The following is a 14,517-nucleotide window of genomic DNA, read 5'->3' as shown; positions in this document are numbered from 1 at the left end:
CCGACAGCTTTCTCATGCCCAAAATTTCATGCAGGATATGACCCATGCGGTCTTTTGAGATGCCTACTGTCTCAGCTATCTCGTGCACCTTCAATCGGCGGTCTGCCAATACGAGATCGTGGATTTTTGTCATGTTATCCTCCGTGGTAGTCGTTTTCGGGGCACCTAGGCGTGGCTCATCAAAAACCGACGTGCGACCACATTGAAACTTGTTAAATCAATTTTTGACGGTCGCCATCGAAGGAGAAGAGTCACCGTACACAGCATCCAAGCGCTCTTTGATTTCGCTGCGCGATTTCCCTTCCAAAGACAAGAATCGAACCGAAGAATCACAGACCGATATTGCTCTTTTTCCATTTTTCTAAAATCCGCGGACACGCCCACTTCCACACGCGGTCAAAACAAAACTACGAGTCCGATTCGGCTGAAATTTCGACAGTAGCCGTCTACGAGAATGTACTACACGATGGTAAATTTCTCTTGCGATAGTGGCGCCATCGGGCGGTGAGGCTAAGTACTTATCGGACCGCCCTCGTATATTTTCCTGGTACATTTAAATAGTAATAGAAAATTGCAGAAAAGTTTTTTCAAATAATGGCTAGTTATCCTCCGAATGAGATTATTGATATGATTCAGATTTTAGGAAAATAGTGGAAATCACGTAGCAGCTGCAAGACTTTACACATAATGTTATCCAAACAGACGTCATCCCAATAATACCACGATACGAAATCTTACTGCAAGGGCTCTAACGGACATCTAATTCATAAAGGTCGAAGTCAAGGTCATCAGTGGGTGACTCTCTTTAACCTCTACAACTTTTGTTGCAAACATTTTTAGTATCTCCTTTACGTTACAAGTTGTTTGAAGGTATTGATGAAAAATACGTATTTGACTTCAAAATTACCTTTAAAGCCCAGTTCCACAAAATCAAGTTTAAACCGTGATTATCTGAACTGACGTTACATTTAACGGCATGGTTAAACTTATATCGCGTTCTACATCATATTTTTAACTGTAGTTTACTTAAACCTATAGTCTGTATGAAGAAACTGTCAAAGACTTCTTTTTCTTTTCAAACGTAGAGTATGATCAGTTGTTGCTAATAGTGAAAAGAGGGAAAATTGAAATAAGCTGGATGCTATGGCATCTAGTAGAGAACAATATATCTGTTTCGTATCAAGTAAACACTAACCAACATTAACATTTGCTGTATTTGTATATAAGTATTAATTTATTAAAAGGTGGAAGTCCAGTGTTAATAATAATCAATTAGTTTATATTATTGATTTGATTGCATTTATCATATAATAATTGACTTTTATATATAGTTGCTACTCTGTTTTAGAATATAATCTGTCGAAGCAAAAAAACCAATATTTTAAATTAAATTTATATACTTACTGTTCTGTTTTATGAGAAATTTCATGCTCGATTTCTGCTAGAACTGCAATAACAGATTCTTTTGATAATCTAAATCGTGCATGAAAATCGATATTATCAAATTCTTCCAAATATGCTGGTCGTCTTATTCTTATATTTCTTGTCCGTCGATAAATTAAGTTTTCAAAATCTTCATCTTTAGATGAAGATAATATGTATTCTAAAGCCATATCTCTTTGGTGTTCAAACGTTCAAAATATTTGTCAACTGAACTCCAAAACCGGGATAAAGTCATAAATTTTTTTCTCAAATTGATAGTGCTGCAGTGTTAAACTTCGTTTAAATTCATTAAACGCCCAAAGTTTTAGATTTAACTTTAACTGTGAGAAATCAACGTTAACCATGGTTTATTAAGGCAGTTGTGGAACGCAATTTTTCGTCTAAACTAGGGTCGTCTAAACGAGTTAAACTTCGTTTACAGTAAGTTGTGGAACCGGGCCTAAATGTCATGGGACTCCTATCATAATTTACCTATTTGAACGTAAAATTTTCCGCTCTTTTCATTTCTGGAGTAAAAAAATAGTGGTTCCTATTTGAAAAATCAAAGTTGACTTTCAGATGACCTTGAAAATTGATTCCTACAGCTTTTATTTGAAATATTTTTCGCGATCTGGCTTACCTGACGAAATATTTCCGACTGTCGATTGGACCACCCTGTATATGTATGTGTGCGGAATTATACAGTGCCTACCAAAAGTTCCGGGCCACCTAAATAATTTTTGAATTGTTTGAAATGTAGGATTGAAATTTAGGGATATAATGGGATCACAAAGTCTATTATTTAATCACAAAAACACCCACCTTCACACTCCCGGGGTGAGGGGGAGCCAAAAAATCTTAAATGACATGTGGAGTTGAGTGAGAGCTACAAGTAATCTTAATTATAAGACATTAAATATATCTGAAGACAACATAAATTTCTCATGTATATATAAATTAGGTCAAATTAAAAATTTTTCAACCATTTTACGAACAACCACATAAAATTTTGAGTTATTAATTAAAGAAAACATGCGATATAGTAGATGAATTGTTATTGCAATTTTTGCCATTTATGGCAAATGGTATGCCTGTAAATTAAGTTAAACTAAACAAAAATGTCATAAGCCATTTTGCAAAGTACTCTGCAGATTTTAAGTTATTAGTTAAAGAAAATTTACGAATCATTACATGCGATAATATACCAATGTTCTTTAATTAATAACTGAAAATGTATATGGTTATTTGTTGTGTGTGTGTGTGTGTGTTGTGTGTGTGTGTGTGTGTGCGTGTGTGCGTGTGCGTATGCGTATGCATGTGCAGATGCGTGTGTGTATGTGTGTGTGTCTGTGTGCGTGCGTGTGTGTGTGTGTGTGTGTGTGTGTGTAATCACAGTTTAACTTGTTATATGATCATTCGATAATTTTCTTTAATTAATAACTCAGAATTTTATGTAATTGTTCGCAAAATGATAGATGAATTTTTTGTTTAGTTTGATCTAATTTACATATGCAGGGTGTTTCAGGAGGAAAGGTACATATTTCAGGAGGTTATAGTATGGACCATTTTGAGTAAAAAAGTTCATATTAACATGTGTCCAATTTTCAATAAGTGTGGAGTTACAGCCATTTGAATGTTAAGCATCAACGAAATCTGACAAATGAACAAAAGTATAAAAATGACTTATTTTTGCAAAAAACTTACAATAATTAATCCTTTAACTGCTACGGTCGAAATAACTCGAGTGTGGAAAAAAATGGCGGCCTTGCTACGATCGAGTTTACTCGATTTGGACTTTTAATGTGTAATACCCATTTAATTTAATTTGTAAAAAACATTTGAATTGAGCGGGCATGCCATCTCTTATCATTATAAAATGCTTTATAATTGTAAAAATAACTCAGCAAAGAAGGTCATATTGGTCATTTAATATCTCAGCAGTTAAAGGATTAATGAAGACTACATGAAGAACTTACTGATGAAAATAACAAAAACTTATTGGTGCTTTTATTGATACAAAAACCCTGCAAACATAAATGAAAACCACATGAAGAACTTTCTGATGAAATTCGTGATTCACAATCAGTCGAATAATTCACAGCAGTTCAAAGTACATTTTCAAAAATCCCACCACCGTCTTCAATGCACTTTTCAGTTCTCTGTGCAACAGAATATGTAGTTCGTCTGAAGTCGTCTTCACGTTCTTTTATGCGAAAACAAATGTCCTGAATGCGAGCAACCAATTCTTCTCTTGTGTTCACTTTTTCTTTGTAGACTTCGCTTTGCATCCATCCCCATACACAAAAATCTAATGGGGTAAGATCCGGGGACCTTGGTGGCCAAGGAACGGTACCCCTGCGGCCGATTCATCGTTCAATATTCAAACGGCTGTAACTCCACATCTATTGAAAATTGGACACATGTTAATATGAACTTTTTTACTCAAAATGGTCCATACTATAACCTCCTGAAATATATAAACTTTCCTCCTGAAATACCCTGTATATGATTTATGTATCGCAAGCAATCTATATGTTTACATTTGATATACAGAGAGTGTTGCATTGACATACACCTCAGTATGACGGGTTGCATGCCGATAGGCGCGTGCATTCGGGCAGTAATACAAGGGCTATCGGTATGGTCACTCGCGTAGTCGATAAATAAAGTAACACATAATAAATAAGTAGGTATATCAAGGGCGTGTTTTGTCCAAGGACAATATAACGTATTTATCGACTACACTAGTGACCATACCGATAGCCCCTGTATTACTGCTCGAACGCACGCTCCTATAGGCATGCAACCCGTCATACTGGGGCGTATGTCGATACAACACCCTGTACATTTATTTATTATTTATGTATTATTTGATGTATATTTATCTGTAACCATAACAACGAAAGCAAAAGACGTGATATGTGAATATCTTACTGTATAGTATAGAAACAAAAGCTCTATTCATACAATTCGCGAATATAATTAAGTTACGATTTGTACACAAACTGACAATAATCTTAACGTGCAATATACTTTGATTACTAATATTTTCTATCTGTACACATTTGTTTTCGGACGTAAAGCTATCACAGCGACAGATTACTTTTTTAAATAATTAATAAATCAATAAATAATAAACCAGCAATGTGTACGATTAAGATATCCTAATGATTTAATAGTATGACATGTTAAAATTATTATGCTGGTTTATGTATGCGAATGACCTTTCCTCAATTGATACACGATATCTGTGTATAGGTATACGTATGTGAGATGGAGATGGACTTGCAAATATGCCTAAAGAGAAATATCCACAATCGCACTGAAGACGAAATCAATCGGATCATAGATTACTTTGAGCCAACACCTAGCTATCATTTAAAATTAGATGTAAACTCGATGCTGCAAGAACAAGCAATAGAAGAGGTAATTTTATTTCTCTTATTATCATTATCATGCACGTATTTGTATTTGTTGTATTTGTATCATTTGGCATATACGCTACCCGACGTACATTAGTCTAGTCTTTCGCTGTGAAATTCTTAATTGATGATGTCAAAAGTAAGAAAATACATACTCAATATTCTTGCGTGTCATTTCTAAATAAAAAGATATTTGTATAAAAAAAAGTTAAGTCGTTAGAATATACTTGTAAAATGATCCATACAATATGCTTTTCTTTTAAATGTTAATTGGCAGCCATAAAATGACTAATATGAGATTAGTCATACGGAATGATTGTGCATAAGTATCATTATAAAAAGTATCATATTATAGTTATTTTATGATTGCTGATTGCTGATTTAAAAAAAAAGTATAGTGTTTAGAGCATTTCGCAAGTATACTTTAGTGATCTAAAATATTCTTTCACACAAATATTTCTATTTTAAAATGACACTCAAAAATTTACAATATGTCATTTCTCACCTTTAACATCATTATCCAATATAGTCGCAGTGAACACCCAGAAGCCTTAACATATGTGTATAAAATTACATTTTTATTTTAGGTTGACATGGAAGATAGTCAGCAGGAGATACAGGAGAAACCTACTATGCAAAATGAGGACAGTCAAGACAGTCATGAGGATACTCAAGACACAATTGTAATTAAAAGATATTAACTTATATTAAAACATGATTTGTCAAAATAATAGGACAAAACGGATTTGTAAATAAATCATCATATTATATCTTTAAGCCTTAGAGCCTATACTTTCTTTTCAATTTTCTTATATATATTTTATTATATATATTTATATATATTTTACATAAGATTCATTTACCCCCAATTGTAATTTATCACTATATGTATTTTGTATCCAAGATAAAATGTTATTACAGCAAACCACTTAAGATTAAGAAAAAAATTAACTTTGTTAATTTTAATATGTATTGATCGTAGATAACTAGATGATAATTATTGATTCTTTTAGGGTGTCAGCAAATGGGAGAAAATGGAAGCTGAAGATAAATTAGGTTAGTTAGAAGTAACTTACTCTGTGTTTCTGGATTTAAAAAACATATCTTTATTTTTTATTTTCAATACATAGATCGATTAGACGGATTGGCGAAAAAGAAGAATGAAGGAAAACCACAAACCATGGAAGATTTTCTTCAAGTACCCGATTATTACAACATGGAGGATACTTCTGGTAAAAAGCGAGTATGTATCCAAAAACGGAATATTTTAGAAACGTTAGGATTATATTTTTAAAATCATCTCTTTGGTATCTGAATAATTTTGAAAATATCCTCGGATTTATAATAGTTGGAGAAGAATGACGAGTAAAATCATATTTCGATTGTTCTGCTGTGCAGGTACGATGGGCCGATCTGGAAGAACGTAAAGAGCAGGAGAAAATGCGTGCCGTCGGTTTTGTCGTTGGCCACACCAATTGGGATCGTATGATGGATCCCACGAAAGGCGGAAGTGCCTTGACACGCACAAAGTACATATGACTCAAGTTATTCACTTCTAAAGTGTGTAAAGGAAAATAATATAGAATTGTTATTTATCATCATCTCATACAATGTTGTTAAAAAATGTTTGTAGCGTTAGCGACTAAACTGTTCATTTAACATTGCACTCTGCATTTAATTCGTATTTTTAACAAAGAACATGAAATTAATATGAAAAATAAAACTTTATAATATAAGTATTATGAAATTTGAAACATATTAATTAGCTAATTGTTATTATTACAGGTTTTTCTCCCCGTTATAAAAAATAATCTTGTCGAAAGAGAATATGTGTTCTATTAGAGAGAAGCAAAAAATATATATTCAATTGAACACATTGAACGTATTTTGTAATTAAAACAACCACTATTTACATTATTGCACTATATCTGGTTGGATCTGTGAAAGAATCTTGTACATATCTAGATGAACATTACAATTGTGTTCATAAATGTAAGATTTTGTATAGTAAGATACCTCTCTGTAATAGTATATGTGTACAGATGTATATAAACTCTGGTTATATATAACGGATTAATTTCTTTAATGTTAAGAAATCATCTTAAGTATATGTTCTTTTAACACATTTGCTATCATGTTATATTTTTGGAAATTATAGATCACATTTTATTTATTTTTATGTGATTATGTAAAACAGACTTGAGGCAAAGTCTATTATAGTCTCTAAGGCAATCTAACTGCATAATGATAATATCAAATCTCGTATATGAACATCTCGTAAAACTCGAAATACACGTATTGTGGTAGTGAACGAGTTAAATAGAATTGCAAAATTTTAAGTAAAGATTAGCTTAAAACGAGAAATCGATGTGTCACATATGTGTTGTTAATGATTACATGTTGATTATCAAAAATTTTTGACTAATCACATTCATTTCCAGCTATGTGTTTTTCATGAATGTTGATTAATTGAAAAAGTTGATTAATTGAAAATGTTGATTAATTGAAAAAAGTAAAACTATATTGGACACATATACACAGGGGAGGATGGGTAATCCCGCTCCTTTTCCTACGGCGGGCGGCCGGTGTCCCTCCCATCGGCGGACAGAGACGAGCCCTGGGGGGACGAGGACGCCTTCGGGGGGGGGGGAATCAGAGGCGCCTCGTCTGGCGCAACCTCAGGGTCGTCGTCCTATGTGGAGCGCTGTCTATTTCGTCGAACTCAACGAGGACGGCGGTCTCTTTGCGGGACACGACGTCCCCCGTCGTGTATTATATACATCTATCCAGACCTCATCCCTTCCGAGCATGGCCCTGAAAATGGCCGGAAGAGAGGTTTGGTTCCACGCCACGAACTGTCCGAGCGAGGATATGGTGCTGCTGGATCCATGCAGAGCATCTCTCCAGCGTATGCTGTGCCGTGTCCTTCAGCTCCACTGGGCAGTGGTGGCACTTTGCTGTGAGCTCCTTTCGGATGCGGTGCTGGCTAAAACACCCAAGTTACACCTGTTAGTACCTGCACCAGGTGGAAAGTAAGTCTGCGTCCGCGCCTCTTCGCTCACTCGACGAGACAGGGCTGGACAACCTCGGCCGTTCAGAGCCCGGGTACATGGGAGTCGGATAAAATGTCTGACCACCGTTCGATTACCTGGGCTCTGACCTGAGAACGCAGGGCCACTATATCCCTGGCCGTCATTACCTCTCCCTCCCCACGGAGCTCCTTGATGCGCTAGTAAACAACATGACGCTCATATGCTAGGAGCTCCTGTGGGAGAGACCGGCCAGGGTTGTCGCCGCCATGTACGAGGTGGTGCGATAGTTGTGAGTCGCTCTTATGACCACCAACGCATTGCCTAACACATCAGGCGAATATAGCGGTCGGTGGCCATCAGCTGGGGTGTCCAAATGGGCACTTCGTAAAAGGCGACCAACACCATCACTCCGATATACAGGCGGCGAACATGCCATCCCAGACCCCCCAGGTTGTTCATGAGGCTGGCTAACGCTAGCTCCACTTTCCGTATCTGGGGAGCCAGCCGTGCAAAATATGGCCCAAAATCCCAGCAGTTCAACATCAGATCTAGATATTTCATTTGGGGCCTGATATGGACGCGGACATTATCCACCATTATCCAGATTCTGGGTGGCGCTCCGTGACTTCTGTCATGGAAAAATAAAGCCACGGTCTTGTGAGGCGCCACTCTATAACCATGAAAGAAGGAAGGCGTACTAGGTGGCGACGGGACGCCGTGCGTTCGGGACCTGCATCTTATTTTCGTTCCGAGGAGAGAAAAATATCGAGAGCGCGGTAGTCGCTAGACCGGGAATCGAACCCGGGTCTTTCGCTTGCCGGGCGACTGCTCTAGACCTAAAATTCAAACTCCGGATGGAGCTCATTATGCTCACCAGAGCAACCTTGCCTAATATTCGGGCGGTAAATATTTAGAAGTACACAGTCAGCTACGATTTTAATGAGACTAGGCTTATTCGACGCGTTTTTGAGAAACAACTTTTTCCTGTGGCAAAATCGTCGCTCAGTTCCGCGAAGCGAGATGTGAAGGGATTAAAGCAGATCATAATTCAGGTTAGGAAAGCTGTTATATCGACGAGCTTTGGTGACATAAACATGCCTCATAACTAACATAAACTTCCCGAGTAATATGCAAAAAGTTTTAGTCCGTGCTCACTGTTCGTTAAAAAGTTATTAACAAATGAAGTTAGTAATAAGAGTTTGCACCGAGCATGTATACACACGCACACGCACACACACACCGAAGGGAGCGTGCGGGGGGCCCTTCGGCCCCTCCACCCGCACCCCCCCTCGAGGGTTAACGGGTGAAACTCGCTTCACATGTGAGTTTGCGACTTATTGCAACTTTTCACATGAAGCGAGTTGCACCTATTGACCCTCGAGGCCTTCGGCCCCCCGCACGCCCCCTTCGGTGTGTATGTGTGTGTGCATGTGTGTGTGTGTGTGCGTGTGCGTGTGTACACATGCTCGGTGCAACTCTTATCACTAACTTCATTTGTTAATAACTTTTTAACGAACAGTGAGCACGGACTAAAACTTTTTGCATATTACTCGAGAAGTTTATGTTAGTTACGAGGCATGTTTATGTCGTGTTAAGAAATTGCTATTATTGGCGGGAATAATGCACGAATACACGCACGAATGTATTATAGAGCAATGATATCACAAACCGATTTAGATATGTCAACATGAAGGTCATGGAACACTTGGAATTAGTTACGAGGCATGTTTATGTCGCCAAAGTTCATCGATATAACAGCTTTCTTAACCTGAATTATGATCTGCTTTAACGCTTCATATCTCGCTTCGCGAAACTGAGCGACGATTTTGCCACAGGAAAAAGTTGTTTCTCGTGCAAAAACGCGTCGAATGAGCCTAGTTTCATTAAAATCGGAACTGACTGTATATTTCTAAATATTTACCTACTCGGGCTTTTCCACAACTCCGGTCCCCGACTATCACTATCACGTGTCGTCTGCGTAGCAAACGACGTGACAGCCGAGAGAGAAGGCAGTACGAAGCACTCGATCATACGTGAAGTCCTATTGCAGGCAGTCGAGCACCGATCCCTGCGAGACTCCGCAGTGCATGACTCTTCGGCCTTGGACCCCGCCTCTGATGGTATAGGCGAGGTTCCTGTCCTCGAAATAGTCCGTCAATACACGGCAAAGGTAGACGGGGTACTCCATGATATCCCAAGGCCCGCCCAACCTCCGCCAAGGGGATAGTGTTGAAGGTATTTGTTATGTCAAACAACACCGCCAACAATACCCCCCCCCCTGAGCTCCACGGCCTCGTGGGTCAACTACTGGACGCGATGAATTGTGTCCAGGATGAATCTGCGCGGAATTCGTACTGGTGACCGTGAAGGTCCGGACCTTCCGTGGACAGATGCTGGAAGAGGCGATCAGCGGTAATCATTTCGGAAAGTTTCACCATCTTGTCCAGCACGTATATCGGCCTATGGGCCGAAGGGCTGCTGGGAAGGAGAACCAACCTCGCTTTTCCACGCTGGGGGGAAGATCCCCTCTCTGACATATCTTGTCAAGAAGTGCCTCAAGGACGCGGACAGGCTTTCGTCGGCGAGAGCCAGAGTCCAAGCTCGGCCAGCGATGCAAACTTTGAGCAGCATTACGTAGGCGACGGCGAACGGCAGCCCGAGGCGGTGCGAGGTAACGCGTGGGGGACTAGACGAGCACCGACGTATTATCTACTGTCTCTTTCTCACTCGTCTAGCTTGAGGACTATGTGAGCCGCGGAATTTTTCTTGCTACTCCTATGCCTCGCTCTTTCTCTCTTTCGCTCATTCGCTGGTTCTTCCTCTCTTCTCGCGTTCTTGCAGCTTGATATATTAATTATATGACATATACAGGATCATCGAAAAGCATCGGACTCCCCTAATATCTTCAGTTAGAATGCATTTTGGAGAAAACGTTCAATAGCAAAGTTATATGGTTTCAAGCGGGGAGTAAGATGATGACCTTGACTTTGACCTTGTCCATGTCCTTCAAGGTCATTTCAAGGTCAACCTTATTTTTTTAAATGGAATCCCCAACATTTTATTGCATATTCTTATAGCTTATCTTGAGAGCTTTCCAAAACATAATAAAACATTTTTTCATTGAGTACTTTTTGAGTTATAAAGATTTGAAGTTAACAATTTGTAAAGTGGTGTGTGATTCCGGCCAGTTAAGGCAGGATACCACCTTTGCACTTTAAAAAAATTGAAAATTTTTTTTGTTCTTAAAGTACTCTTTCAAGTGTATAGAATCGAAATTCATTCATTAGAAAGGTGGCCGAAACCTTTTTCTTGTGTAAAAACCGGTTTGGAGCAGAGCGCTCTCGGCGCGTTTCTCGGGCTGCCGAGCGCGCGCACACTGTCTGTCTCATATACAATTTACCGACCACATTACGGGCCCTTCTAGTTCCAAATAGTGAAATAGTGACAGTAGTAGATGTAGCTAGTTAGGATTTTCACTATAATATAACATAGATACTTCTATATTTTATATAGTTCATAACGAATTGGTCGTGTAAACATCATTCACGTGTTGCTTGGTTGTGTAACGTCTTTCACGTATTTCTTTCGAATGTTTATGCATTGTTCATCATGGGGAAGACAAAAGTAGAGGAGAGAAAAGAGACAAAAGCAGAAAATAGGCGTGCCTCGAAACCGAGAAACAGCAAAAAGAAGCCGCAGAATCGATACGTGTTAGAAGAAGAAAGTGAAAGTGTCAGTACATCGGTAAAGAAACTGAAACAGAGTGAAGATGAATATCATATCAATGTGGACGCAACTATTGATTATCGTTTCATCGATTTTGTGACTGTTTTTGCAGCAATGTCTGAATTTCTAGTGTGCAAAGTGTGTAAATCTCCCATAAAGTTTCAAGAAGCAAGTATTCGAGGACTGGGTTTCAAAATTGCAATTCTTTGTGAACAATGCTCACCGAAATATATAAAGTCGTGTCCCGTCATAAATAATCATGCATATGATATAAATCGTTGTATAGTTTTTGTTATGCGATTGCTCGGTGTTGGTGTAAATGGAATTAAAAAATTCTGTTCATTCATGTGTCTACCACATCCAGTATTCCAGTCATTTTATGACAAAATCGTTTCGACTATTTCTATTGCTACCGCAACCGTACGAGAGAAATCAATGAAGAACGCAGCTGCTAAAGAGAAAGAATTCCAGTACAGAAGGGACTTACAGAAGGGATAGTAGTTTCAGACGACAGTACGTGGAAGAAGAGGGGATTCTCGTCTTTATTAGGCGTTACGTCATTGATAGGATGGTGCACCGGGAAAGTCATTGATGTTAATGTAAAGTCGAAAATATGTAATCAATGCAATTACTGGAAACGAAAAGAAGGAACGGTAGAATACGAAGAATGGGCTGCGACACACGAAGATAGCTGTCAAAAAAATCACGAGGGATCGGCTGGAAAAATGGAGGTTGACGCAATTATTGAAATGTTTCAACGATCAGACGAACTCCATAATTTGAAATATAGTCACTACATAGGGGATGGAGACAGTAAAACATATAAAGGTATTTTAGACTCGAAACCATATGAAAATTTGGACGTTAAGAAAAAAGAATGTATCGACCACGTTCAAAAAAGGATGGGAACGCGACTTCGGAATTTAAAAAAAATGTACGAGGTATTGGTAGCAGAGGCAAGCTAACTGGAAAATTAATTGACGATCTATCACTATATTTTGGTCTAGCAATACGCAGGAATCATGATTCAATTGTAAACATGAAGAAAGAAATATGGGCCACGGTTTATCATAAGATTTCTACGGACGACAACCCGCAACACAATAGATGTCCAGATGGCGAAAATTTCTGGTGCTCATGGAAACAGGCTAAAGCTCGCAACGAACTCGACAACTATCAACACAAACCAGCAATGAAAGATGAAGTTTTCAATGCTGTTAGACCCATTTATGAAGAATTGAGCCGCGATGAACTATTATCTCGGTGCTTGGGTGGGTTTACGCAGAACAGCAACGAGTGCTTCAATTCTGTTCTGTGGGCTCTCGCTCCTAAATCTATGTCCAGTGGCAAAAAAATCATTGACATTGCTGCTGATATTGCAGTATGTAATTTTAACGATGGGTTACACAGCATTATGGACATTATGCAAATTTTGAACCTGCCTATAAGTCAAAGTTGCTATACTTTTTGTGTACAAGCCGATAATTATCGCATTCAGAAAGCAGAAGATTCGATGACTGAAGCTGTTCGAGAGGCTAGAAGAAGTGGTATTTCTGCTCGCAAGCTTACCAATGAAGAGGATATAGATGCTGAAGGAGTATTGTATGGCGCAGGCATTGCAGATTGACGGTTAGTTGAAAATATTTACTAGTTATATCTATATAAAACTTTAAACGTGTTTTTCTCGAAACGATGTTTTTCAAATCGGCGTGTCAGATTACTTTCACTATTTTCAGCGGATTGACTTGAAACTTTGTACAATTCTTTTCCGTGGTATAATCTAATGATGTACATAGGACTTTTGCTGTAGCGTTGTTATTTTTTTTTTGGTGCACAATTTTATATACTTTTTTACTCTAAAAAATTGACCTTTTTGTTAAAATGACCGCCATTTTCTTAAAAATCGAAATTTCGTAAAATCCCTACGTACAGCATTAAAAATTATTGTTGTTAATAGGAACATTCTTTGGTTTTTTTTCTAGGAGCCACGTACAGAGCGGAATTTGACATGCCGTCTAACGGTGTTCCTCCAAAGGAATATATTTTGGCGCCTCCTACAAGAGATTATTTTTGACTTTTACAGTTTCAAAAAATGTGTAATTACAGATTAAAGTTACATTAATGAATGACTAAAACCGATTTTGTTTCTGCGCATTCTTTGTATGCGAAAAAAAATTCATGAAAAACGCCTCCAAAATCGCAGTCAAAGGTGGTATCCTGCCTTAAGGCAAGAGTAGTGTATGATTCCGATCAGTTAAGGCAAGAGTAGTGTGTGATTCCGACCAGTTAAGGCAAGAGTGATGTGTAATTCTGGCCGGTTAAGGCAAGAGTGGTGTGTGATTCCGACCAGTTAAGGCGAATTTCATTCCAATTGGTCAGCTTGGGCAAAATATTCAATTGTACCAAATAATTCACAACAAATGTTCAAATTGTTGCCCTTCAACAGCCTGGCAATGTGTCAATCTGTTATAAACAGCTGAAACCGCATTCCGGAACATTTCCGGCGGTATTAGTTCTATCTCTCGAGTTATTCTCCCTCTTAAATCATCTAAATCTTGAGGCTTGGTGGCATAAACTTTACTTTTCAAGTAACCCAACAAAAAAAAGTCAAGTGGGGTCAAGTCCGGAGACCGAGGTGGCCACTCAATATGACCCCTTCGCCCTATCCACCTGTCCTGAAAGACCTCATTCAAATATTGACGGACAATGACACCATAATGAGGTGGAGCTCCATCCTGTTGGAAATAAATTTTATCCATATTTCCACCAGCTATATCTCGAATAGCTGGAACAATTTGTTCACGAAACATAACTATGTATACTTGTGCTGTCAAATTGCCTTCAATGAAGAAAGGGCCAACTGGTCTACCATTAAGAATACCAGCCCATACGTTAACTTTTTGTAGATATTGGGT

At 38.3% G+C, this 14,517-nt stretch overlaps 3 protein-coding genes across 5 annotated transcripts in view; 2 read left to right on the top strand and 1 right to left on the bottom strand.

Annotated features, from left to right (window-relative positions):
- LOC105180989 (uncharacterized) overlaps positions 1-6,913 on the top strand; it is a 36,404-nt gene extending 29,491 nt beyond the window's left edge. Inside the window, exons 12-17 of one of the 2 annotated variants that reach the window (XM_011137408.3) lie at positions 4,681-4,848; positions 5,432-5,527; positions 5,858-5,900; positions 5,975-6,087; positions 6,243-6,373; positions 6,630-6,913. In XM_011137408.3, coding sequence (XP_011135710.1) covers positions 4,681-4,848; positions 5,432-5,527; positions 5,858-5,900; positions 5,975-6,087; positions 6,243-6,373; positions 6,630-6,648 — 570 coding nt within the window. In that variant the 3' untranslated portion in view covers positions 6,649-6,913. Of the gene's footprint in view, positions 1-4,680; positions 4,849-5,431; positions 5,528-5,857; positions 5,901-5,974; positions 6,088-6,242; positions 6,405-6,629 lie in introns of both variants that reach the window. The other variant, XM_011137409.3, reaches the window with a different exon arrangement.
- Positions 6,914-6,959: 46 nt separating this feature from the next.
- Positions 6,960-10,683, bottom strand: LOC109503651 (uncharacterized). Its single transcript, XM_019840418.2, has 2 exons — positions 9,798-10,683; positions 6,960-7,830 (listed from the first exon to the last, which is right to left on the bottom strand). The coding sequence occupies exons 1-2, from the start codon at positions 9,905-9,907 to the stop codon at positions 7,638-7,640; spliced, it is 303 nt and encodes a 100-aa protein (XP_019695977.1). The 5' UTR covers positions 9,908-10,683; the 3' UTR covers positions 6,960-7,637.
- Positions 10,684-11,333: 650 nt separating this feature from the next.
- LOC112588143 (uncharacterized) lies at positions 11,334-13,651 on the top strand. 2 transcript variants are annotated; one of them, XM_025296941.1, is made up of 3 exons: positions 11,334-12,430; positions 12,610-13,231; positions 13,585-13,651. In XM_025296941.1, exons 1-2 carry the CDS (start codon positions 12,328-12,330, stop codon positions 13,227-13,229), a joined length of 723 nt encoding a protein of 240 aa, XP_025152726.1. In that variant the 5' UTR covers positions 11,334-12,327; the 3' UTR covers positions 13,230-13,231; positions 13,585-13,651. The 2 variants fall into 2 exon arrangements, with proteins under 2 accessions (XP_025152726.1, XP_025152725.1); XM_025296940.1 differs by having other exon boundaries at positions 11,334-13,231.
- Positions 13,652-14,517: the final 866 nt, after the last annotated feature.

The sequence above is a fragment of the Harpegnathos saltator genome, unplaced genomic scaffold, assembly GCF_003227715.2.
Source record: "Harpegnathos saltator strain DR-91 unplaced genomic scaffold, Hsal_v8.6 scaffold161, whole genome shotgun sequence".
Classification (NCBI taxonomy): Eukaryota; Metazoa; Arthropoda; class Insecta; order Hymenoptera; family Formicidae; genus Harpegnathos; species Harpegnathos saltator.
Note: the sequence above shows the minus strand (reverse complement) of the source record. Positions and strands in the feature narration are given on the sequence as shown.

Excerpts from the sequence above, each read along its gene's own strand:
- LOC112588143 (XM_025296940.1), top strand. The coding sequence starts at position 12,480 with ATGTATCGACCACGTTCAAAAAAGGATGGGAACGCGACTTCGGAATTT.
- LOC109503651 (XM_019840418.2), bottom strand. The coding sequence starts at position 9,907 with ATGATCGAGTGCTTCGTACTGCCTTCTCTCTCGGCTGTCACGTCGTTT. Across the intron at positions 7,831-9,797 it reads TTGTGGAAAAGCCCGAGTAG|CCAGCACCGCATCCGAAAGG; the intron begins GTAAATATTTAG and ends TGGGTGTTTTAG.